The sequence below is a fragment of the Camarhynchus parvulus genome, chromosome 2 (assembly GCF_901933205.1).
Source record: "Camarhynchus parvulus chromosome 2, STF_HiC, whole genome shotgun sequence".
In the NCBI taxonomy this organism is placed as follows: domain Eukaryota; kingdom Metazoa; phylum Chordata; class Aves; order Passeriformes; family Thraupidae; genus Camarhynchus; species Camarhynchus parvulus.
Window position 1 is genome coordinate 124,886,824 of NC_044572.1, and position 27,409 is coordinate 124,914,232.

The 27,409-nt window shown below is 38.6% G+C and overlaps 1 protein-coding gene across 1 annotated transcript; it reads left to right on the top strand.

The window, feature by feature from the left end:
• Positions 1-6,854: 6,854 nt before the first annotated feature.
• LOC115917634 (carbonic anhydrase 3-like) lies at positions 6,855-21,091 on the top strand. The gene is made up of 7 exons (XM_030971839.1): positions 6,855-7,002; positions 7,874-8,071; positions 14,880-14,998; positions 15,840-15,932; positions 16,765-16,830; positions 17,695-17,850; positions 20,907-21,091. Exons 1-7 carry the CDS (start codon positions 6,957-6,959, stop codon positions 21,024-21,026), a joined length of 798 nt encoding a protein of 265 aa, XP_030827699.1. The 5' UTR covers positions 6,855-6,956; the 3' UTR covers positions 21,027-21,091.
• The last annotated feature ends 6,318 nt before the right edge of the window (positions 21,092-27,409 follow it).

Consider the following 27,409-nt stretch of genomic DNA (forward strand, 5'->3'; position numbering starts at 1 on the left):
TTCCTTACCACTTGGCCCCCTTTCTCTTTTCTGCCTGTCCCAAGGACTCATACCACTCTCATACCATTTACCATGCTTAGTTTCCATTCTCCTTACAACAAGAGCCCCATATGTCCCTTGTCCAGGTTATTCTCCTTATGACACAAGAGAGGCTTCATAACCCTCTTCTTCCCTTTATTTCCTTCTTCTGTCTTGCTGCTTGGCCAATAAATCACTCAGTGATTTATCAGTAAATATGCCTATTTGGGAAGATGAATAGGGAAGACATTCAGTTTATAGCTGGGCAGAAGAGTATTAACTGGTGTGACCATCTGTCCGTTTATTTGATCTGCAGAAAACTGCAGAGTTATTTAGGCTACCGGAGTGCTACAGTGCTGCCCATTCCATTGTTATCACATTACTTCCAAGCAGAGAGAAATGTCATCAACATGATGTCATAACATTCAGCCAACTGGCTTATGTGATGCTGATCCAAACACTTCTTTGAAATATGCCACAGTTCTGAGGTTGGATCTAGGTTAGTTTTAGGCTAGCTTATATATACATCACGGGTACTAAAATACCCCCCATTTGTCAGCACATTTCCCTCATATTTCTATTCTATTGCATATTCATATTTTTCAGGCTGAAGAGCATGTCTACTTGTAGCACTGCAACTGACCACCAGCTCAGTAAGAACTAAGAACACCGGGATTTTATTCCAATTTGTTGCTTTTCATGTACAGATGCAAGACTAAAATGTCACTTTCTGAGTACATCCTTTTGAAAAGTGGTGTTTCATTCACTTTCCTAAAAGATCATGTCATTGCTAGCAGCAATATTCCACTGTGCTCACTTATTATAATGTAATGACAAAGGTCTGCTTAGTGTCTTTTCAGCCAACTGCTCCTCTGGCTGTGATCAGCTGATTTTCAAGTTTTTGTGTGTTTATATTCAATAAAGGTCAAACAATTGAACTATTTCTGCATCTTCCTTTCTTCAAGTAAAACTATAGATAACTCTGCCTGCTTCCTTTAGAAGAAGCTGATAGCCATTCTTATGAAGGGGGCCTTCATTCCTTTCTCCAGGTAGTATATTAAGTATGACTTTATTGCTCTCTCCTGGTGATCCACAAAATAGTCAGAGGACTTTCAAATTCCCTCTACTTAAGCTGTTACATATATTCATCACAAAAATTAACATTTAAGGGCTCTTGATGCTCTGAACATAGTGTGAAATACCTGCTGTACCCTCATTACTTGCAATTTGGGAAGCCCAAATAGGTTGGATTATTTTCCCACAGATCTCTTTTCTGTTCCTTCTAGTCTTGCATCCTTCTAGTCTTGTGTTGCATTTTGTAAATACTATATTAAAAGTTTATTTTGATGGTTAAACTGCTATAGAAGGGTGAGCTGGCATCCTCCATTTCTTGAAGAAATAACTCTAGACAAGCAAGCACGGCCTTAGTAAGTATAGCCTTTTGGCAAAGGTTCAGCTCCTGAGATCAATGCTTTTCTATTGCCTTGTTCATTTTGTATAAACAAAGTAGGATAAGGAGGAAGAGGCAAAAAAAAAATTTAAAAAAAAAATCAAAAACAACTGGGACAGAATGCTTGAATTAGGGACACAGTTTGTATCAGTGTTTTTATGAAAAAGCCAAAACTGGAGTTGGGGTGTGCTACATAAGTGGCAGCCTGTGATGACAAATAGGTCTGATCTTACTTGCAAATTTCTATTGATCCAACTGGTAATGGAAAATGATTTTTTCTGTTTTAATAATTTCTGTTTTAATAAAGGAATTTTTCTGTTTTTTCTGTTTGAATAATTTTTCTGTTTTAATAATTTTTTCTCAATCACTGTATTTCTTTTTTCACTTAGTTCTAAATAAAAAACATGCAAGGAACAAGATTATTTGGATGAGAATCCTGTAATAACCTAATGCAGCAGATGCTGATTCTTCCAAGACCTCATAACAGAAATCACAAAGTACTACAGAACTTTCGTAAACTTTACTCTTCTGTTATGCAAGAAGGTGGCTGCTATTCATTAACTTCTACGGTTACAAATTAAGTCTTTTCACTGACTCTATAACTTGACCCTCTGTCTGACTCTCTCTCTCTATTTTATCATTTTCTCAGCAAAATGACAGAATGTGGAATTTTTGTAGATAGACATGAAAGCATCATAGTTGCTCAGATATGTGGGAGATACAGAGATAACCTGAAAGAATAAATTTACCTTTATATTTATAATCAAAGCAAAATTTAGACATTCTGATCTGATGAGTTTTGGAATTATACATCTAAATCCAGGACTGATGACACAATTGCACTATAGACAAATACAGTCATTCTTAGACTGAGAATGTATCAATCTGATTTGAATGAACAGCCTTTTATTAAAGCACATTTGTCTATGCTCTGTACCTAAATTCAGAATAAGCTTCAAACATTTCTCCATCCTCACTGTCAAATCCCTAGTTTTAAAGGTGATTAGTATTATGTGGAAAAATATCTATCTGAAGTGTAAAGTCCAAGCATATGTCTGAGAAGTAAATATAACTGCCCAACCTAAATCTCCTGGCCAACTATGTGCCTTTGCCTCTTTGAAAAGGAATTATCCTTGTACTTGGTCAAAATGAGACTACAGGCTCTTGTGTTAATGATCTTTTGTCTTATGCATCCTAGAGGAGAAGTGAATAATCATGAAAGATGGAAACAATATATAGAGGTGATAGTCTGCTAATCAGTGAAGGATCTTGCACTAATTCCTGGTCCCCTGAGCAAAGCCTAAATAAAGTCATTTGGGAGGAATCGCTATGTCAGGATTGCTAGAAATAGCAACCTCCTCCACCCTCTGGAAGTGAGTTATGAAACATGAGCAAACACAACCTCTTCATCTATTTCTGGAAGTAATTTTCGTATCTTTGTCCCCAGCACCATCAGTAGTATCAAGGCTTTGGCTGATGGATCTTCAAAATTGCAGAGCTTCCTTCCCACCATGTTCCTCAGAGTTTTTAGTTTGCTGACACAGAAGAAGCTTTTGTAAGCACTTCTCCATGACATGTAAGGAAAGGGGATTCATGTTGCACTTTCTGTTCTAGGACTTTGCCTCTCATTAGCTATACTGCAGAATTATTTAAGTTCTGATATATTCCAGCCCTTCTATAAAGGTAGGTAAGGTGCAGGATCTGGACCACAATCTTAAAGTGCTGAGGTTCACCTTACATCAAAACCATTTCATGGACTATTTAAGGGCGTTTGAACAATAAATGTCTTCTGATAAAGACATGCTTCAGTGAACAAGGTCAGAGGAAGAGCAAGAGCTGGGGCATTTCATACTGGGAAGAGGGACTGCTGTTTAAGTTTATAAAGATTGTGGGTTTCTCTTCCAGACCTTCCTTATGTGTGTTTGGATCTTAAGACTAAGAATTTTATCATATCACTTACTACTGAAGATTGAGGATAAAAGGTTTATACAAGCTTTAGATAATTATTCTGGTAAATTTAATCGCCTGTTTAACACTGGACTAGTCCTTTTCATTTCTGGACCTTTCCCTTTCAGTTTAAATTCAATAAAAATTAATATGAACTATACCTAAGTGAACAGGACAAAATTGTGAGATTTTCACAACATGCAAACTTTGTTTTTATGAAGTAATGACATCATTTTTACTCAGTGCCGGAGCACACATGAGCAGATCGATCCACACTTCAATGGAGACTCACATTTCAGCATATATGCCATCTGGGTAGTATTTGCCGCAACACCCTAATGGCTAACTAAATAGAAACCTTATAGGAATCTATGTATTGAATTTGTGTGTTTATTTTTTCATGGACAGATGCTGTGAGGTGAATTTGAATCTCACTTCCTGAATGATCTTCATTTCTGAACTCAATGATTGTCCTTTAAATCACTTTAAAATTAGTGACGAAGCCTGTCTTACATTTTTTTTTTTACAAATCTGACTTTAACATTATTTAAAGCACCAGTAGATTTATTAGAATTATTACACAGAGAGGGAACCTGCCAAATTGTGACCTGTGGTCTGCCCTGAAATAACTTTCTGTATCTCATCAAGATATAAGAACAACAAAACTTGTTGGAAGTCAAGGTTATAGGGATTTTTGTGCATGGCGTGAATTATCAAGAATCCTGGAATCCTATTTCTAATTCCCTCATTATTCTGCTTTGTAACCATGAACTACTCCTAGTGCTCCCGATTAACTAGCTGCTTCCCTTCTCCTTTTAGACCACCTCTGCTTGAGACCAAATTCAATCTTGACCTTGTCCTCTATGCCATCTGTGCATTTTCTTAAAACACTTCTCATGTACAGACCACATTCAATAATCAAGAGCCCAACAAAGACTTTTAAAGGCTTTCTTTTTACTGGCAGAGAAGAAGAGTGTTTTTAAGGGATTCCACACAGGTCTTTTCTGAGAATGAAGAGGGTATTTTATCTGGAGAGAGGTATCGATGGACACAGGATATTCAGGCTTGGGGAAAGGAGTAAATCCAGAGGAAAGGGGTAAGAACACTGTTTTGAATAAGGAAGAAGATCAAAGTAGAAGCCAGAAGAAAACCTCCTGTCTCACTTTGTCCTCTTGACGACCCTCAAGTCCCAGAGAAAAAGAGCTCAGTGAAAGCAGATATACAAAAGACTATTTGTTTTTCCTCAGAAATAATTTATTTGCTTTAAAGGTCTGAATTAAAGTGTCTAATGTCAAAATATTTTCTTAGATTGCTCCTTCTTTCTTTCCACAGCCATTTTTAGGTTATCTAAATGTCAAGGAGTTCAGAACACACGCTGATTCTGAAAAATTGCTGTGCATGAGAGCTCAGGACAGAAATTACAGTATCTAAAAATTCTGAGTCTTCCTACTCAGGCCATAAAGTACAACCTCAAGTCTGTACATTAAAGTCAGTTTAAAAGACACAGTACTTTTATGTCACATGCTCTCTATCTGGAGATTTGTCTTTGGGTCATGGCAGTGAGAAGATGCTCAGAAACGGAAGTGAAAACTGGGGAAGAGGTGGGAAATAGTATGTGCATTACTAGACATAAATACAAAGCTCCTGTGTACCTTGTTCATGTCTCCACTTTTAATACTGCAAAGTCACTGGAATACCTTGGGTGATTCCAAACCTTGATTTGTTATCTTGCCTCAAATTGTTCATGGCAAAGTTATATGTAATTGTTCATTAGCTAACACTTCTCTTCAGCTTCAATAACTCTTCCAATTTGTTGGTGTTTACCTCTCTGATGAAGTGCATAGAAAGACAGCTGTCACTTACCCTCTTAACATTTGTTTGCTATGCAAAGCACACTAAGCTTTTATAGTCTCATCTTATAAAAGAGGCTCTTTAATGGCCTTGTTTCCCCTGCACCTGTTGCAATTCATCGTAATTCAGCTTCATGAGGCCAACAGACCTGTCTCAGAGGTCACACCAGGTTCTCTTCAGCTCCAGTGACATGTCCTTGGTTTGCTCCTGGGTTTTTCTGTGAGCAGTTCCTGCCTGGTAGTGCTTTTTGACATGTTATCACCAACAGACCCACTCCTCTTCCTTCTCTAGGGCTATGATTCAAGACCACCGTGTAGCACCTTCAGCTACTAAGTATCACCCACTGCAGCTTACACAACATTCAGGGATACTGATTTTTTCTGCGCTATGACTCCAGGCTTCCATCCTGTGGCATTTGTATTTTTCTTCAACCAGCTTGTACGGTTTTACCTCACCTCATTATGAGCAAGTAAAATAAGCTCAATCCTTGTTATACAGAAAGTCTTCTAAAATTTAAAACACAGTCATTCATCTTTCAATCTAGCGTTTTGTCTTCTACTTAGTCAGCCCCTCACCCATTTTACACCATTGGTGCTAACCTCTGTCTTTATCTCATCTGGCAATTCTCTGTGTGTCAGAATAACAAATATTTTTAGAAGTGGTTTGATTTCTGTGTGTCACATAAGGAACACATGCCTGCTAGCAAGTATGCTTACAATTTTAAGTGCAATCTGATGCATAACACCCTGCTAAATGAAAGGAGAATTAGAGCTGAAGCAAAACAAACAAATCCCATGCTTAATTTGATAATAACGATTTTATCTGGAGCTGGCAGGAACTGGATCTTCAGCTAGCTTAATGATTTCCATTTACCAAGAAACATTGCAGTAGAGGAAGCAACACCTTTTTAAAGGCTGGAGCAATTAATGCCACTGAATTTTTGCAGGGAAGCTGTTTATGAAGGCAACGGGAGACCGCACAGCAGGGAGCAGCGCTGGAACCCAGGCGAATACACGGGAATTTCCTAGGGAAGGGTGTGAACCTGTGATAGCCATTTGCACAAAAGCTGTTGGACTCATCCTCTCACCCCCTGCTGGCCTCTGGATCCGGGCTGCGCCACACACCCAGGAGGGAAACACGGCTCCAGCGCGGCCTCCTGGGGAGACACCCAGCCCCTCCGGACCGCACAGGCCTTACGCCAGAAGAGGCTTTCTACAAACAGCCATAAAAAGCGCCGCCAGCCTGCCTGGACCTGCACATTTCATTTCAGCAGCCAGCCCGGCTAAAGCTCCCTGCTTGATCCGGCTGCGTGTCCGCGCACGGATGCTCACCTGTCTTACTTGAATTTGAAAACTATTCCTACATTGCCTGTGCCTAATGCTGGACATTCGTGCTTTTCTATATTCCCATCTCCCCGGCAGGCGGTGGCAGCCCTTTCCCCTCGCTGGGCATTCCGGCGCTGTCCCGGCCGGTTCCTTCCCCCGCATTCCCGGGGGACAGCGGGAGCGGGGCGGGCGGTCCGAGGCAGCGCCGCTCTCCCCGCCCCCGGCTCCCGGGGCCCTCCCGGGGCCGTCGGGCGGCGGGGACGGGCATGGATTTGGCGGGAGTCTATAAAAAGCCGCCGTGAGGCGAGGCTACCGTCCTGGCAGAGCCGCCGGCAGAGGCTGGGGCGCGGCGCCGGCACCGCACCATGATCAACCCCAACTACTACCCCTGGGGCTACGACAGCGACAACGGTGAGCAGGGGGCCGCGCCCGGCCCGCTCCTCCCGGCACCGAAACCCGGGCGAAACGGGGACCCCTCTTCCCGAGGGAGCACGGCGGGGATACGGGCTCCAGGCGGGCCCGGGGCTCTGCAGGTGGCCGGGCCGAGGCCTCTCGGTTGTCGCTCTCAGGCACGGAAGAGGCGAAGCTGGCGGAAGGAGAGGTCAATGGCAGGGGGTCTTTGAGTTAAATAAAGTCAGTTTTCATACTGCTAATGTAAATTAAAATTGGACATAGCAATATGTCCAATTTAGGCCAGCCCTAATGCAGGAAGAGAGTGCTGGGCTGCAGGCCCTGCCTGCCTGGAGAGGTTGGGGTATTGGTGGTCTCTTGTTCCTGCTCTCTCCCCTGCTGCAGGAAGAACAGGCTTTTTCCACATGAACTTCTTGGTAAAACCATGATGATAATTTAATCCACGTTTCAAATTCTTGGCACGTCCAGGGTTCAGTGGCCTTTTCTCATTCCAAATGGCTACATGGTGCCATATTTCAATCATTTGGGTATATCCCATCACATTTCTAGCCACTGCTGGACTTGGAGTATATACCTCTGGTTTTCTTCCTTGGCATATTATCATTCTCCTAGTTGTAGGTCTTGAGGTTGCTGTAAGAGTTTAGGTGCACTTGAAGGACTTAAGTACCCAGTATTCCAGCTAGTCAATCTAGTTGCTTTTTATACAGTGAAACTCTTGACAGGGCATTAATAACAACTAGGCAATTACTTATTAATGCACTTAAATTGTGTTCTATACTTAAGCAAAGCCAACCTTGTGTTAATTGTAACAAGTATGATTCATATCTCTCTGGAAAAGATTCTCCTGATACTTTTCTGTACTTTTTTGTAGGACCAGATCAGTGGCACAAAAATTACCCTTTTGCAAAAGGACGTCATCAGTCACCGATTGAAATCAATAACAAAGAGGTGCATTATGATAGTTCTCTACTACCATGGTTTGCTAGTTATGATCCTGGGGCAGCTAAGACCATCCTCAATAACGGGAAAACCTGCAGAGTTGTATTTGATGATTCATTCGATAGATCAGGTCGGTTTTGTTTTCACCTCTCTGTCCTTACATATGAGTGACTGTTTCTCAATTTGCATGGCAGAGCCTGCTCTGACTGTTCAGGCTCTCGGAAGGGTGCTGTGTACTGCCTGTGTGTGATGTACAGGTTTCTCTGACTGGGTACCCTGTGCTGCTGCTGGCAAAGTCTGAGTCTCTTTTTAAAGTTCATCGGTAAAATCCCAGGGAATGGAGAGAGGCGCAAAGAAAATTGGTACAGGGTGAATTAAGGTGTAAGATAAATTTGTGGGGCTGCAAAAAGTCATTGCAGTTGTCTTACTTTTCAGGATGAAGGAGGCCCAGGCTTTTTCTGTGAGAACTGAATTCCATTTTACCTATTTGAGATGCCCTGCAGAACATCTTAAGTTACAATATTTAAAAACTCTATCCACGTAATTTGTGATAAATGAAGTAACAAGCCAGATGTTGCCACAAGGTCATGGTATTTAATCCGTTGAAACTCTTTTTGGCGTTAATGAGGTTTTGTCTTAATGAAGATTATAGGGCTGATAAATTTAATTGTGTCAGCTTTTATCCAGTTACAACTATGACAGCATACAGTGTACAGACTTATTTCTTACCTGCATTGAAACTTACACTTTCTATATGACTAGAACTGACAGTTAGAATTACTATGAGAAATCTTACTCATAGATTGTTTCTTGTTAAGTATATATGGATATGGATTTAATTTAATGGATTTTTAACTAATTAGTTGGGTTTCTTGAAGCTGAGGATCAAAATGTATGTATGCTGGACTAGTTAATATACTATCAAAACTCACAAATTACTATGCAGTTAAGACTTTTGTAACTTTTCTAGCAAAGTGGGAATTTTCAATGTTATTTGAAGAAAAATATTATTAATGTCAAATGAAATGATACACAAGTAAAGAAATGTAGCTGTGGCATGTGAGATCTCCATGACTATTACCATATTTTACCATCTGTTGTATTTGTTAGAACAGCATCAGGTATACCAATGGTTGCATCTTCTGCATAAAAATAAAAGTGTAAGCATTGTGAAAATAACTCAGATTTTGAATGGGAGGGAGTATCCAGGCACAGCAATCTACAGCATGGATGCAATGCTCACCACAAAGAACAGAAAGTTTCAGAATGTTCTGAAATTTTTTTCAGATGAACTGCTTAGTAACGGTTGTGTTTTGATCTCAGAAATAAAAAGCAATTCACTGCAAAAAAAGTAGGTGTATATCTCAACTCTTTGAAGTCAAGAAACATTCAGTGTTTGTTATTATGTCTCCTATGTTATACTATTGCCTGCAGAGTCTGTGGGTGGTGTTCTTTCTCTAATATAATGCTAATTGCAGGACGAATTCCACTGTGCATACTCCTACTGACTTGAACACATTTTCAGTTTTTTAGGATACGTACAATGGCTTATTCTTTATGTAAAAGAACCGCCAGCTGCACAAAACATACATATGCAATAGCAATCATATAGGAGTGAAGCTTTTATTCCTTTGGACAATGATACTCATTTTCTTTATGTCTGTGTATATGTCTATCACTCTGTCTATCTGAATTATTTCTGAGTTAACCAGAAAACTAAGCATTTATTTTCCTGACTTTTTTCAGTTGTAGTGGTCATACCCATATCTGTGCTTCTGTCTACATTTTCATTAGTTTGAATAAAATAGATTGCTGAATAAATTGCCAAGGTGAGTGATGAAATCAATTACTTTGGATGTCTCCAAGTTTTACATCCATTGTATATCCCGCCAAGAACACTTGGAGAATTCACAATTGAGGACAGTTTCTTAAATTCAAACAATTCAATATCAATATCATTCAATGTAATTCAGGTATTATGTTGAAAATAGGCCTTATTACTTTTATGCTTAGGGTTAGCCTAGTGGAAGGGATTGGAGAATTTATTTCCAGCTGTTTATAAAGTCTGACTGACTGTGAGAATCTGCTACAAAATTGAAAGCTTTGCTGACTTTGCTGACAGATTAAGTTGCTGTAAGAGCAGTATCATTCCTCTGCTGCCTATCCATACAAGTCAATAGATTCCTGTGGATTCAGTTTTCTGTCTTAGTGTACCCATGAAGATGGATCTTATGCACTGTAAAATGATTGCAGGTGGGGGCTGGAGTCTGAAAATTAAAGAAAGAACTGGGAGCTGAAATCAAACCTTCTAGGTTGCTGGGCTCAGTAAAACACACCAGAACTTGGGTACATTGGCAGCCTACCACTGCTATGTTTTTTTGGCCTGATTGGCAATTCAGATACGCTTTTAGATCCAGCAGTGACCCATTTTTGGTTTGAATTAGGGCTGAAATCTTATTTCCACTATCAAAATCCATTTATTTCTAAAATTCATAAAATATTCATATCAGAGAAGTGTCCTGAGAGCTTCTAGCTGGTGGGACTATTGTCATGATGCTCTTTGAGATATATAACTTCCTTACAGTTAATGACTATTTGGCTATTGTTGTAATACCTTGGTTAGATGGTTACACCAGTGTTTGATTATTTGAGAAACAGTAAAGATACAAAAGTCTGGTAATGGAACCCAGACAGAGCAGCTGGACAGAGATACACTAAGGTCACATGGATACCTGCCTTCATCTTCCCTCTTTATTTATTGTTTTTGTTGGCAGTTCCTATGGACGTTCATCAACCAAACAGATTCCTACTTCTTCTTTTACTGGCTTTCAGATGGGTGACATTTAAGGATTTGGAGTACCTTAGTGCAGGCACACATTCTTACAGGCTTACCTTGATGCTGTTTTCAGACTCTTTCCTATCAAAAAAACATGTGGATTTGAAAGTAGATGATGCAAAAAGAAAAAAAAAATTAGAGACAGTTACTGTAAGAAGTCAGAGCTTGTTGCTAATCAGCTCTTTTAGCATGGCCAGGGCTTGTGGCCAGCATTTCCTCAAATACTCCTTTGTGGGAAATCTCATTTATTTTTTCAAATGAAATTTTTCATTATCAGCTTCTGGTAAATAAAACATTCGGTTTTTTCAATGGTATTATAGAGTGAAGACAAACCCCACTAACTTTAATTGAACCAGGGGGAAGTCTGTCCACAGACATTCTAGTTTTGGTTGATTCCTGTAAAATGTTACTTAACATTTTGTCTGCTGAATTTACACCTGTAGAAAATCAGTTGCTGTTACAAAAATAGCACCACCAAATCCCAGTACTTTTGTGGTTGTGGTACCACTCAATGGCTGTACTGCATAAGGCAAAAGGCAGCGAAGTTAAATTCTTCCTTCAGTGTAATAACACATTTGTCATGTCTGCATGAAGGTATTGAGAACTCCTGTACTTGGGTACAGGGAATTTAGGGCTTGATCTTCTGTTAACTTTGAATTTCCATTGTTAGAATTAAAAGTGCTTGACTTTTAATTCTAGCCAAGGGCCTGCTGAGGCTACAGCTACACAGAGGACTGACAGTTTTCTGCCCCTGGAGGTGGAGCAGCCACACAGATCACAAATGAGTATGATTTGGGAGCTTACTGATGAACAGGCTGTGATCCAGGGGCACAAAACTGGCAAAGATGTGTTACAGTGTAGGTGAGGGTGGGTGGCAAGCTGACAGCCTTCTGTCTGACACTTCTCTTTCCCAGTCTTCCCTAAAAGAGTACGAAGTTGCCTACAAAGGTGCTACATATCTATTCAGTGCTTGCTTAAAGAATATTTCAGCGAGAACTGAAATTTGAGTTCCAAAAGCTTTTAGGAAACACATTTTATCCCTGCAGTTAGCTGGATGATTTCAGTACAGAGATCCTCTTCTGAGCAGAGGCTTTCTTATGACTTTTAGAATGTGACACTGATGTGAAACAGCTGTGGGTTCTGTACTGCACTGTTAGATTCTATTATGAAGCAGCATAACAAAGCTAATGTATCTTTTCAATTGTCATGCAGTAGTACATTACTAAATTAATTCCATTGGGGTTTACCAGTGCATTTTATGGATTTGGCAGGATGTGTGATCATAAATCTTCCTAGAACAGTCATTTCTTGTCATGTTTATAAACACAACTCATATCATGAGTCTGCTTTGTTCTCTGTGGGTTTTTTCACCTGCCTTTACAGCAAACAGGGAAGACTTTTGTGTAGGCATATCTTTGCCAGTTTTACTTTTAGTGAGGGCAGATGACAATTGACACTAGCACAGATTAACAACCAGAGCACTACAGAAGCTGCTCAGCAAGTGGATGCACATATTTGAAAAGCTTCTTGTCACTTTTCTGTTGTCAAGGGCACCCAGCTAGCTGAGATAAAGTGACTGGAGGAACCATCTCCACTCAACTGCATGACACCTTCCTTTTGCTGTGTCACAGAGTGAGAGACAGGGTTTTCTTGCCTTAGTTACATCCTTCTGTGCAACAGTTACCCTAGTGATTACATTGGAAGTGAAAAAAAAGCCTGTTCTTTTATTAGCCCATTTTGTCTCATGCTGCTCAGCTGATGACAGATCAAATAAAAGGTGAGCTTTTTTCCAGAGCAGATGTCCATGTAGGATTGTTCCGTGATAGATCATTCTTCACTGTGGATGTGTGGGGAGCACAGAATTTGAGCAAGACAGACTGACATTTTTATGTCTGGTATCAGGCACTGATGGGTTACTGAGGGTGGTGTGCAAACCCATTTGGAGTCAGTCACTGAGCAATGGGATGAGAGTTGGCATCAATAAGGCACCACAAAGGAGAGAATATTTCTCTCCCCTGTCTTCCTGGGCTGGTTTGTGTTCCTGCACCTGGGCTGAGTTACATTTTGGTAATTCTACCATGACTCTCAGATATTTAAGGTGAACATTTCCTGTGTAACAATTGTCAGAAAAATTCCCTCTTACATGTAAATAATATATACTCATATTGCTGAAAAATAATGTCAAGATACCATCTCTTCTTTTATAAACTTTATTTTATATTCTTTTTCTGTCTTGTGGTTGTGCATTTTTATTTGCATAGTATTGAAGCCCAAGAGGATAAAGATATGTTTAGAGTTTAAGTTCCAAAGCACATGCTTAAAAATAAAAAAACCTTATTAATTTTGAGGTCCGGCTGTTTGTTCTCTGCCCCCGAGGCTATGCAGACATAGTTTGGGACTTGTAATGTCTTAAATATTGAAGAACTTAATTCTTTTTTATTTTTGTTTATTTTTCCCTTTTTAAAATGCAGGAAGATTTAATTTACTTACATTGTCATTTCATGTATTTATATGTTTAATACTGCACACTTGTAATTACAAGAAAGGAAATACCTTTCTGTCCTTCAGGAGATGTTGTTTGCATCATTCTTTCTTCTTAAAGTGTGCTAAGTAAAAGTTACTGCCTATTTATAGATGGGTAAAACTGGAATGTGTTGGCATGAGATGATGCAGAGCTTCACCTAATGCCCAATCAAAAATGTCTGCTGATGGCCCATCAGTGGAAATAATTACATACTTTTACCTTAAAGAGGATTACTTGGCCTTACAGATCTATTTTAATGGAGAATTGATGGCCTTGTCAGCTACTACTCTTACCCTGACTGTGTTCACCACAGTTATGAATGTCTGTGGGAAGAAGTAAAAGGAATTTGTTGAGAAAAACAGCTTGCTCAACTCTTAGTGCTGTATTTCTTGAGATTATAATGGATTGAATTATTTTCAGATTGAAGGATATTTTTTTTCTCTGGCATATAAAGACAGGTTCTTGAGAACTGCTGAAAGTTTTATAGCAATGCTATAGCTTCGATCCTCAAAAAAAGTGAATGAGAATTAAGTATCTTCTAGTATTTGGTGAATGTAAATATGTTTTTCTATTTCAATGACTCTTTCAAATAGACCACCTTCATTTACAATATTATTTATGAAATGTAACATTATTTAGAAAACTAGATATCATTCATCTCTGGCTGGACTTTTCTTTAGGAAAATAGCTTGCATTCTTAGTGTTTGCTTTTCTTTGGTTTATTTTCTGCATTCTTTTTCCTCTTCCATAACTGGAGGGAGCAGCTATTAGAACAGAAGCAGCATCAGTGATTTCATAACTCTTTAAACAAATAAGTCACAGCCTGCAGTAAGATACACAATTTTGTAGTGTTTTCTAGGAATTTTTTTATCATCTAGCACTTCAGTAGTTGATCTTAATCCTGGTTATATTTGTGTACTTTCACATCAGCAAATCCTAGATTCAATTCAGGGGGAGATTAAGACATCTAAATTTAGGTGTCTTATTGTGGGATTTTAAAAGTTGGTGGGTTGTATCTAAAGTGCCATTTGAGGCAACAGAGTTGGAGTTCAAGAAATCCAAAGAGCAATTCAGGTCACTGTCTGTTGAGTGTCTGCTTTAAGGTAAGCAGAATTACTCTAGAGGCTTGACTGTTCGATTAGGGGTTACTTGAGTTACCCAAACACAGGCATCCTGTGACATATTTGATAACCTAATCTATTTCCCCTTGCCTCCAGATATTGCTTTAGAATGTACAGTTCTTCCACAGATCCTGGACCGGATCTCTTGGTCCTGTCCAGATGTCTCTAGACTATTCCAGAAAGTACTAGGTGCACATTCATGTAGCTGAATTAAATCAGTGCTCTCTAGTGACTGTAATGGAAGCCTAGGCACAAAAGTTCTCCTCTGCCTGTAGGTGTGTATGGCTGAAGGTAGTTGCCTGACATGTGGCTAAAATCAGTGCAGATTTTCAGAACGTAGGGCATCTGTACAGCAAGCATGTAAATACATGAGTAAATATTGTAGATACATATGAATTTCATATAAAAGCATTGGGAGATCCTTGAGTCTGATGCTGTTGTAGATTATCAATTGCAGTGCTGAGAGGTGGGCCACTTCCAGGAGTCTACAGGCTGCGGCAGCTGCACTTCCACTGGGGCTCGTCTGACAACCACGGCTCGGAGCATGTCGTGAATGGAGTGAGGTATGCAGGAGAGGTAAGACTCACCACTTCTTGCTTTAAAACAGGGTGTAAAATAAAATTTGACACTATTGTTCTGTTGGGACAAAGTTTGTAATTTCTCTGTTTTTCTGGGAGTTCTTTCTGTTTATTTATCTGTGCCTTTTTATTCTTACTCCCATTGATTTTTATAAACACAAATCAGGTTGAAGTTGTTCTCACAGCAGGAGAAAAGAAAAATTCTGTGTGAAATGAAGGTTTCCATGTTCTCAAACCAGTGTGGTGTGAAACAGCACAGCAAGACTAAATTACTCAGATGTAATCCAAACTTACTAAAACACTATTCTGAAAATACAGAATTATAGTAGAAGTATAAAGTTGCAGTGATAGAAAGGGGTGGAAAGAATGAATTAACTTGGTTCTTTAGTACCTTAGGATTGTACAGAACATGAGAAATGTAGACTAATAATATACATGAACGACATTCATATGGATTCTTTGATAGAATTGCTGTAACTCGAATGCCAAATGGAAATGAATCACATATCAGTAGATGATGTCTGAACAGCATGGTCTACCTGATTACTTCAGCAACTTTTTTTCAGCTTTAAGATGAGGTTACAGTTATTTTTTTTTCAATTTCTTATTCAGATATTTATAGTTTATTTTAAAGCAAATAGTATAATTATGTTATTATATAATTAGATATTACTGTTAGATGACTTTGCTGTCCCTTTTTCATCTCTTTTTTGGAAGACCTTGTTATCGTTCCTTTTTGCCTCAAACTCACACAGTTATGTGAAGAACTGTAAATTCAGCCTTCTGATGGCTTGCTGTTGAATAATGGAGGTTTTTTACATGTTTTCCTCTGTTTCAAGCTTCATTTGTTACACTGGAATCCCAAATACAGTAATTACCTTGATGCTAAGAGGAGAACTGATGGGATTGCTGTTTTGGCCATATTTTTGCAAGTAAGTAGAAACATGCGACCCTTCTTTCTTTGCTACTATGAAGTTTCTATTCTTAGAGGGTTAAAAAAAAGCAAAACTCTCTGGTGGGTATATTTTCTAGGGATCCTACCACATTGAAGGGGTTGACTTTCAGTAACGTATCCCTTTCAAGTTACAGAGCATGAGTCATATTATCTCAAGTGGTATCCAAAACTACACACACTTGTCCCTGCAGCTATTGTGTCACTATGTGGCTCATGGAATGGGGACACGTGTCAGAAGTAGCCCTCTCACCAACAGCAGTCAGCTGTCTTTTTTGCTAACTGGGGACAGATTTCAAGGACATGTATCTCTTCTAGGTTTTTAGTGAACTTTCTCTCAAACAAAATATCTCACAGGCAATACATATTACTCATCCTTTTTTTTTTCAATCCTTTTAGGGGCATGCAGCATTAGCCTGAAATATTAGCTGTTGCTCTCTCTTGTTTAATTCATATTTACTAGACCCAGAACTAGAGATAGAAAGCTGGATGTCTTTTTTGAGATCAGCAATTGCAAACAATATATCTGACCATGAAATGTGTGTTGTGAAATTTCTGTACTGAAACAATTTCCCCATTTGTATCGTAATATCTGTTGGGAGATACAGGCAGAGGTAACAGACAGAAGACATAGCTTACCGAGCTGGTAGGGGTGATAGGTTCGGTTAATGCATTATAATTTTATAGTTGATAGATGTTTATATAGATGCTCATAGGTTTATAGTTGATAGATGCTCATATAGAAAAATAGGAGAAAGAAGAAACCTGGTCAAGCAGAACTCCTTGCTTAGCTCACACTTTGTTCTTTACAGGTAGGGGAAACTCCCAAACCAGAGATGAAGAGAATTCTTGAAGAAATAAATGCTATCAAAACAAAGGTAATGATGTTGAGCTTTTCATTATAGGAAGATTGCTTAAATAACAAAGAATAACAATGTCTGACTTCCTAGTTTTCAGATTCTGCTCTGCAGCATTTCTAGAATATATTTGGGAGTAAAACCATGGGTTGCTTTTCCTTAACATGAAAAGTCCTTTCTTCCAATTCCATAAGAGCCTTCTTTGACTTTAACAGGGCATATGACTTTGGCGAAAATGAGCAATTTACCCAGTCTTTGCTCACCTAAAAACTAGGCATGTAACCTTATTGCCTCAGTGGGCAGTGCCAAATAAAGGGCATATTTAGAAATTGGTCCATTTGGTCTTAATATATAGGCTGACTAATGGATCTCTGGAAATGCCACTGACTAGACATTTGTGTCTTAGATAACATTATGTGATAAATCTCACATTTCATAGGCTGTCTTGTTTGTTATAAGCACAAATATTATAAAATTAGTACCTGTCTCACTTTGTTATATGGTGACCTAACGCAATATTCAATAGATAGAAAGAATTTCCATAGGAAAGGACGCCAGAAGGAGGAGTATTTCTGCACAGAAATGAGTGAAACACATTGGTACTGGATGCTGCTTCACATGAGTTAGCTGAGGTACAAGAAGCAGCGTCATGGAGTTTTCTGTTTCATCATGGTTCTCTGGGCCCATCTGTGAGGGTCATTCAGTTCCCCTGTCTCACTGCACCATTATATCTTGTGTAGATCTCTGCTTACTTTCCTCAGTTCATACATTTGCAGTATCTGAGTCACTCCCCATTTCTTAAAATAACAGAGCTGCAAGCGAATCTTGGCTATATTTGTTGAAGTTTTCTGTTTTGTTTTGTTGTGTTTTTGTTTTATTTTAAAGGGGAAAAATGCTCCTTTTCCAAACTTTGATCCTTCAATTCTTTTCCCTAAATCTCATGACTACTGGACATACCATGGATCTGTCACTACGCCACCTTGTGAAGAGTGTGTTACCTGGATTATTCTTAGAGAGCCCATCATAGTCAGTTCAGACCAGGTAAACTTCCCCCTTCATTTTATTTACATGCAATAACCTGAATTTATTCTTTTCACAAGGAAAACAGTCATTGGATTTGTGAGAAATTGCAGGATTAAAAGGAGAGTGAAGAACCACCCCACATCCAACACCATGGTAGTTCAGGCCCACAGACATCAGAGAGCTTTTTAAATCAGTAAAAGCATACCACAATGTAGATGTAGAACTAACTACAGGGTTTTTTTTTCAGAACTATCATTTATCAGAATACAAATGTAATGGGATTGGTGATTCTATCTGCACTGTATTGCAGATGGGAGTGCAAGCTGGAAGGGTTGAATTACATGCTTGATACCTGTTTCTGGAAGGCATACCAGCTAAATTTTCACAAACTGGAGCAACATCAGCTAACTATAATTTATTGTTAATATCAAAAACTTCTTTTGTCACTTAGTGTAAAGAAGTATTTCTTGTTAATTCCTATCCTAATTTCCCCCAAATCCACTTACAGGAATTTGAATGCCCTCTTTCAGCTTATTTCAGCCTATGATTCTCCTCTTACCACACAAATCAGTTTTCTCACCTGAGGTTATTCCTCCAGTCAGCAGACTAATGATGCAATACCACAAATTTCAAGGCTCCAGGATACAAAGCACATGAATATTAATCAAGGGACTGACATATTATGTAGGTATTATATTTAGACACAAAACTTCTCATTTTAAGTTTTCAAGATGATAATGTGTTTAGTGCATTCGTTGATGTGCATGTTATGACAAAAAGGAAGTATTTTTATTTTCTAATACTTTGTATTTAAGTTGCTCTTTATCTTTTAAGTAATATAACTCGGGTATAATGAGAAACTTAGCTGGCAATAGATGAAATATGGTAATGTGTTCATATAACTTACGGCTTAATTTTCTGAGCTTATTGAATTCCTCTGCCTTCTGTTTCCTTGTCCATCCAAAAATTAAAATACAGGGGCTATTTTAAAGTACGTACTTCTGTTAAAAATACAAATATAGTCTGACTGGTTTCCACAAAATGAATCATCTTAGATGTTTATATTACAGAAGATCAGCTACAGATTATATTAGGAAAAGTGTAGTCATTATTGAGCATCTCTGATTTAAAATGCATTTTTAAAGAAATAACTAATCACATTATTGATCCAGCTTCATGAAAAGACTTTTTGACTACAGTTTTGTTTGGGTCATGGTCTTTTTCTCAGCTGTTCCAAAAGTAGTGAGTTTTGGGAAACATACAGACTGTTCTTTAACTATCCCTCCTGAAAAAAAAATGGAGCATTTAAATTAAAGACGAAATTGCTACATAAAGACGAGACATTGGTTCTTACCCTGAGGTAGCTGCTTTTCAGGCAGAATTGGCAGTGTGTGTGAGTTATTGTCTAGAAATACAATAGAAATACTTCCCTCACTCCAGAGTGCCTGCACTCTAAATAACGTATTCATAGGAGGATTTTGTTGCCAATTATTTCTAATCCTAGACAGTGTAGTACCACGGCAGCCTCATTAATAGTGATTATTTTAAGTGTGTGTGCATTTGCAGTGGATTTCTTGGATGCTTTTGCAGCCAGATGGTAACCATATATTAGCCACAAGGGGAAGTGAGGTCGCTGCAAATCAGTGCTCTACAGGAAAATCAATTCACCAGAAATCCCAGGGAGATATAGTGTGGGTGGCCTAGCTGCTCAGATTACTTTTAATGAAAGAACAGGAATTTAACTGTGGAATAACCCTGTCTAATTCCAGACTAATTTTTTCATCTTTATGTAATCGTAGCCTGAATACATGTTGGTTTTTTACTGAGTAGAGCAGATCTTCCACAAATATTAAACTCCAGCACTCTTCTCCAATAGTAATTTATCAGTTTTAACAAAACTGATGAACAATTTTCATCTCTTCCTGTACAAATTATTCTTCATCTGAAATCTGAAATTAAATTTCAGAATATTAATCCATTGGATGAATATTATGCTGGTTATAAATGTGATCCCATTGTTGTTCAGGCAGACAGAGATGGCTGTCTTTTCTGAGCTGTTCAGTGAATAGTAATGTTGAGATGCCCAAGCTAGCTCAGTCCAGAAACTGGAACAAGTTTAATCACAGTGAACCTAGGCTTTACAACCTAGACAGAAGTTCTGCTTGTTTTGGCCTTGAAGTCTGTACTGAAAAGTAGATACATCAGCATATTGAAGCTCCTGGCAGACAAAGGTGATGTGTCCCTGCATGGGGCTATGTTTTCAAGTTACACATGGGAAATGTGTGAGTGCTTTTCACAGCAAGTCATTCAAACAGGGACAGGTTCAAGTGTCTGAATCACAGCTGGTGTGCTTTGGGTCTAGTGCAGTGTGTGGTAGTGACAACAAATGAATATAGGGTATCTGTATATATGTTGCATCCTTTGAAAATTAGAAAGCAGTACAGAAAGAGTATTAAACAGTTTTGATGAGTATGGGCAGAACTCTTCATATGGCATCCCTCGAAAAAGGAAACATACTTTGGTATGGCCAAGGAGATTCAAGATGCAGACCTTGTTTACAAACCATTTGAAACCTTGACCAAATCTTTATCCAGATTTAAATTCCAATTCCTGTTACTAATAATGAACTTCTTGTGTCACTGCAGCAAAATATATCCTCTGCTGCAGACCTACCATGAACATGACCAATTAGTTTATAATTCAGCTTTAAAACCTTGTAATTCTAAAGTATTCTTAACCATCAGGCACTAAGGCAGGGTTAGAGTAGGAGAGGTTTATTACCGCACGTGCTGCTGTATGCACATTTTCTGAGTGCTTCCCACAGTTTCTGTGTCTGTACACAGTTCTGTAGACAGTACATAAATGAAACTATTTTTCACAATGCTGTTCAAATAGGACCCATTTTTCTGTTTGGGTTATTCAGAGTTCTTTTGGTGGTGGGGTGAAGGACATCTTCACAACTTTGAAGGAGACTTTTTTCCCCAGCTGGACCAGCCTCCTTAGTTTAATTGTTGGACTGTGATTTGATCCCAAAGGACTTCCATTGGGACACTTCAATTTTTGCTCTTCTGCAGATGGCAAAGCTCCGCAGCCTCTCCAAGAATGCTGAGAACGAACCCGATCACCCCTTGGTTGATAACTGGCGCCCGACTCAGCCGCGTTATTTCAGGATGGTGAGCGCGTCGTTCCTCTAGGACCTGGCTCCTCTTGGGTGGCTCTGAGAGAGGCAGCCTCTAGAAATAAGAGGTGGTTTTGTTTGTGTCCTTTGCTGCATTTACACAGAACTCCAGCTGTGGGTCTGGAGACTGAAACTTGAGTTGTGGAATGAGAATTTCACTTTCAGAGGATAACATTTATTTAGGCAAATCCTACTGTTAAAATGGAAGTAGACAGTCTGGTTCTTTATAGCTGCTTTAACATTAGCTTTTGTTAATAGTTCAAAGGAAGAAGGAAGATACTATTAATAATTACAAGACAATTTCCTACTGTGCACATGACCCTTGATGCTTGTCTGATTGCATGCTAAAGACATTTCAGTTAAGAGAAGTAATTTTTTTCACCATTAAAGACATATTTTTCAGTAGATGTTTTCAGCATTACCCATATCCAGCTCTGAGCTGTACCAGTTAATCCACAAGGCATTCTTGGAAATTATAAACTCTTTTGGTCTTTGGTACGTAAAATATGAAAGGACAGGAAATTGTGTTATAATCACTAATAAAGAGCTAAACTTTTACTTTTTTAAAACAATGGACAGGTGAAACAGAGGTCTATTCTGAAAATTGTATTCACCGAGTTATTTGTAGTTAAAACTATGGGAAGGGGGAAGAGCTATTTCTTTTTGTGTCACAACTGGTTCTCTTTATTAAAAGACTAATTTCCATTTTAATATTGTAGCAGTCAAGGTGACATAAATTTTGTGAAGTTGTTCTTTGTATCCTTCGTATATATTTTATTCATGTATGCAAATGGCTTTTCTGTGTAAAAAGGGTGTTAAAATAAGAAGAGTCCTTAGTCTTTTAAATTATTTTTGAGACAAATTCTCATTTCATATACAAATGTAATCAATCCTGCTGTCAATGAAGTTTGTGCATAAACATCTGAAACCACAGTTGGACTCTTAATCAAAATGCAATTGACCAACATGTTCTTGTCTCTTGTTTTGGCACAAAGAACAATGAAACAGGGTTGTAAGCCTCTAACTGAATAACACTATTTCTGCATTAAAAAGTCAAATAATAATAAATACATTTACTTAAGATTTTTTTGTTCTGCAGTTTCTTTTACTATTCAGAAACATGTAAAAGTAACAGAATTTTAAAGAAAGACTTGTCAATGTTCTCTGTGTTATATCTTTATAGCAACTGATGATGCGTAGTATCTTTTTCAGATATTTGGACTACAAGAGTACTGATTTCACATGACACCAAAATAGCCACATCCTTGAGACATCCACATCTATTCTTTTAGTGAGATCATCTCTATTCTGACAATAGCTTTCTTGCAACATCAAATGAATCAACTTCACAAGTTGATTGCAGAGTGGAAAAGTTCAGTCTGTATCCAAACTCACTAAACCGAAAGGTAATTTACCACTGAGCTCAGGAAATACAAAGCAGGTGCTGCTCTGGCAGTGCCTGGATTCTTGGCTGCCATGTTAAGGGGCAGGAGGACGTTGCTGAGCTTGCTGATGGGAGAATGGTAATGTTCCTTCATTACAAAAAGGAAAATTGAAGCAAAAATTGATTTTCCAAAATGCTTAGTTTGTTGTGAGTTACAAGGTAAATTGTTTTATAAGGTTCTTTATTAAACTGAGTTGCATATCCTAGAGCAGGCACTTTTTTTTCCTTGCAATTCATGGTATTGTAAATCTGGAACATGTAATCTCAGGGGTTTTTAATGATATGGTGGCTTCCCAGTCATGCTTTGCAAAGGAGCTGTCTGGGTGCTATAAATGCAGGTGAGGTAAGCCTCATCCTCCAGAGCCATGTTTATTAATTTGGAAACTTAAAAGCTGAAGTAATCTCTCGAAAGAAAGTGTCATTTAACTCTTCCATGCAGTTGTTTTCATTTTATCTGTATTTATAATTAGTAAAAAGTAGACTAAATTCGGCCCAGGAGAGCTGCAGATAGGAGGAAGTGTGTGAAAAGGGGTTTTGGCAGTTGTTTTACAGACCCTGTTCCTATGTTCAGGGACTGCTGGAAGCAATGATGACAGATCCAGAAAACAATGGTACGGCAGGCGTCAGGGGAAAAATGGAAAGAGTAGGAGTAGAAGGAAAATAAAAAGCCAAAGAATGGGGGTGGGGGCACTTCAGGGACCCTGTGAATCACACTGTAAGCTGAATATATGAGGAGTTTAGGGAGAGTTTTGAAGGCAGCAGGGAGAAATATGGGGTGCTGTGAGTCAGCATTTAGAATGTGCTCATGTGTCATGCAATTTCCTGCTCTCTCTGGCTGTGTTCATTGTTATTCTGCAGAGGTTACCCCTTGCTTTGCAGCTTTCCCCAAGTACAAGAAAAATTAATCACTGGTATGACTGAATTCAGATCACGTAGTAGTAACATCCGTCATACCTCACTTCTTACCTGCACATTCCCACTATGTGATCTAACTCTGCACTACAGGAGCAGGGAGCACTGTGTTCAGAACTACCTGGTCAAAAAAAAAAGACACCCAGTATTCATCTTGGCAGGGTAGAACACAATGAATTACTACTGTATTTGACTTTCATACCAGGTATACCTGACTACACTTGGTGACATCAATGCTAATTAGAAACAGCCCCTCTGAAACAAAAATGAGACATTCAGACACACTGCACAGCTCATTTGCAGCCCCTTCTCCAAGTCACTTTTTATCTACTGCAGAGCTCAGAAATGACATGGCCATGCTCTGTGGTGCTGCAAGTCTTCCCAAAACTAGAAACATTTTAGTGGTATGGCTGTACCTGCATCCATGTCATTGACAGTCTTGAACATGGAGCAAGAAAGTGCTGTGGAATGAATTGGTAGCTACAGTAGCACCAAAGATATGATTATGCTCTTCCACAATTAACTTTAGATAGGATCTCCCATTCTAAACTTCATCAAACTAAAAAATATCCATGGTAAATGTGTGGGGAGTCCACTTTCTTATGTTTCTCATTGGGAGCCTTTTCTCTAGCCCCAACATGTTGATCACAGAAGTTATCTGTGGGTTACCTTTCTGCAGCTGGGCAGGAGACCATCAACCTGCAGTCTCACTTTGGGGAGCTCTCTGAGATGGGCAAGAGGAGGTAGATATAGATAATCTACAATTTTATATGAAAATATACATAAGTTTTAGTGTTGAAGAAGAGTCAAAATTCAGGTGATGGATATTTCGTCGCAGACATCTCTTCGTGAAAAATCCTTTCTTTAGGATTTTTCCTTCTGAGAAGCTGTGGCCTCAGAAACAGACATAAACAATAGGTTATCTGCTGCTGTGGAATGCAACAGGTCAGTCTGAATTGGCCCATCTTGGATGTTTATAATTAATGGCCAATCCAGACCTGAGCCCTCTCAGACAGAGTCCGAGAGAGTGGCTTTTGTTATCATTCTTTCTTTTTTATTCTTAGCTTAGCAGTTTCTGGAAACCTTCCTTTCTTTTTCTTTTTAGTATAGTTATAATAGATGTATATATCATAAAATAATAAATCAAGCCTTCTGAAATAGGGAGTCAGATCTACGTCTCTTCCCTCATCCTGAAATCACTTGTGACCACTGTCACAATATTTCTGTTGAATTTACTCATCAAATCTTTAGAACAGGACAAAACTTAATTAAATCTGATTTATTTTCAAATTTAAACCTATTCTCTATTTCATTATAGTAATTATAGGAAAATGAACAGATCTTAAGACCCTTTCTTAAATAATAAATAAAACAGTATTTTGCAACCTATATGCAGAGCTGTTAATACCATGAGAAGAATTCAGAATTGTTTTGCTCAAGTTTCAGATCTGGGATCACAAACGATTATTGGGACAGATGCTCTGTCCTGTTGCCCAGCTGTGTGGCAGCAGTGGCAGCTCACTGGAGCTGAACTCCAGTCTGTCAGCTGGGGAAAGCCACCCATCCAGAAGGACACGCAGCAAATCCTTTGTCATGGTCATCAGGACACATCAAATTTGGCTTGGTTTGAAAAATGTTCCGTTCCTTCGCCTCAAAGCCTTTTCGCCACTGAAGAGACCTATGCCTCAATGTTTTTACAGCTTACTGTCTGTCTCTGTATATGGATACATATGTGTGTATCAATATATACACAAAACATATGTGCTGTATAAATACACATTCCACTGCTGATTTTGATTAATGTGATGTGAAAAATGCTAACCACTTGTTTTCAAAATTTTTAAAAATTTAATAATAATAAAATGGTTAAAAAAAATAGTAACACAATTAGAGTAATAACAATTTGGACAAATTGAGTTAGGACAATATGAGATAATAAAAACAAAGAGTTACAGACGTCTGGGTACCATTTTCTGGGCATCACAAGCCCGAAAAAGGACACCCGTTAACAAAGGATTAACCCTTAAAAGCAATAGCCTGTTGCATATTCATACACCTCATACATGATGCATAAATTCCATTCAAATACAGGATTCTGTCTGGTCATCGTCAACTTCTTCCTCTGAATCCTAACAGCGCCTTCAAGGAGGGAAGGAGTTAGTTTCTTCTGATAAGAAGGCAATAAATTCTTTTTCTCTGAAAGATTTAGATGTCCTGTAGCTGCTATCTCGCTGCAAGTCCTTTCTTTTAAACAAAGCATCTTACATAGCATAGTTTCTATTTTAACAATTTTTATAACCTAAACTACATTTAACACAGTACTTAAGAGGTCTTATACAGCATTATTTTCTAACACAACACATATAATAATAATTTTAATATTTGCGAAAAGCCAATCATAAAATACATGCATTTTTCACATGTGCAATAGTATTTTGTCTGAAACTACAGCTAATTTCAGAATCAGGAGAAAAAGCATCCTTCTAGAGAAGTTAGTATGCTTTTAACAAACCTGCCTATGGTTGGCTGCCTGCCACACCTAGCTGTCTTCCAGAATAAAGTAGCAGAGGAAACAGCTCCCTTTTCCTCCTTTTCCAAGAATAAAATAACTCCTCAGTTTGGAGCAGGTATGCTTCTTTCTCAGATCACTGGGGCCATTATAACCTTGTCTTGCTTGAAAATGCTTGCTTAGAAGCCTAAGAGCACACTTGCTGGTCAGAGACTAGAGATGGCGCTTGGATTCCCAGTTTCAGATAACAGGTCAAGAGAAAGAAGTCTGTGAAGGACCTTGAAAGTCAAAGTGAGTTATGTGTGGTTCCTGTGACAAAAAAAGACAGCCAGGATTCATAGAGGCGGTGACACAATCCAAAGGACAGAACAAGAGAATTATGTTGGCAAACAGTAGAAAGGTTATGTTTGCTGGTGCTGGAAGAAAGGACATGGCAGCAGTGAGATCCTCAGATGGTTTTAAGATGGTTGGAATAACAGACTTTGTACCCAATGTTTTCTAAACACCAGTGCTGTTGCTAAATAGTATTTGGTTCTTTGCTCTATTTAATTTCAGAACTGCCCTTCTGACTTGGTTGTTCTTTAGTTTTTTTCAGTTTGAGCTGCTCTTGTAGCAGTTCCAACCAATCCTTCAATTAGATTTTATTATTCTCTAGAACTAAATCTTACCACACATTCAAACCACACTTCTTAGGATGTTACTACTTGTCATTACTGTACAGAATCGTGTTCTTAGGCATCATCTGTTCAAGGCAGAAATCCTGGGCATTCCTTTATTTACTGTTCCACTGCTTTCTTCTGCATTCCCACACAAATGACATGTAGGAAGGACATTCAAAATCATGAGTTCATTTAGCCAGTTTTTAAAATACCTCTAAATTACTTCTTCCTTCCCATTCAAGTGCTGAGAAGGGCATAGAAATACTGTCAGTTGAGAAGGAGCTTCTTGCTTTAATGACTGTGTCTGGACCAGGAATACTGGGAGGTTATCAGCTCCTAAATTGAAAGTTCATGAACCTTTCAACAGTGGTCCTGTTCCTGCTTGAAATGCTCTGACCTTTGCTATCATGTTTCTTCTGCAAGGTGCCTTATGAGATGAGTTCCTGCTTTAAGTCCTTGATGGATTTATTGAAACAAGCAAAGTGCTTCAAGTAGATGTGAACTCTTGACATATCTAGTTTCTACTTAAATTGACTATTTTGGTTCACTCTGCTAATGATAACTCCTGCAGTAAAATGACATGCAGAATGATATTCTTAAGCGTCTTTCTTAAAATTGGGTAAAGTAGGTTGCAGTTCTAAAGTAATTAATAAGCTTCAGAAAGAGTAGCTGAAGAGATACTTGCACAGATACAACAGGAGAAAAACTGTATCTACCTGTGTATACAATTTCAAGCGTCATGTCTTTATTTTGCCCTTTTAATGATAAAGGCAAAACCAGAAACAGACAAACTGATAAATGCTCTGTCAGTGCTGCCCATGGTGACAAACCAGCCCTTATAAACTTCCTCACTGCTTAGGTATTGTTTGGCATTT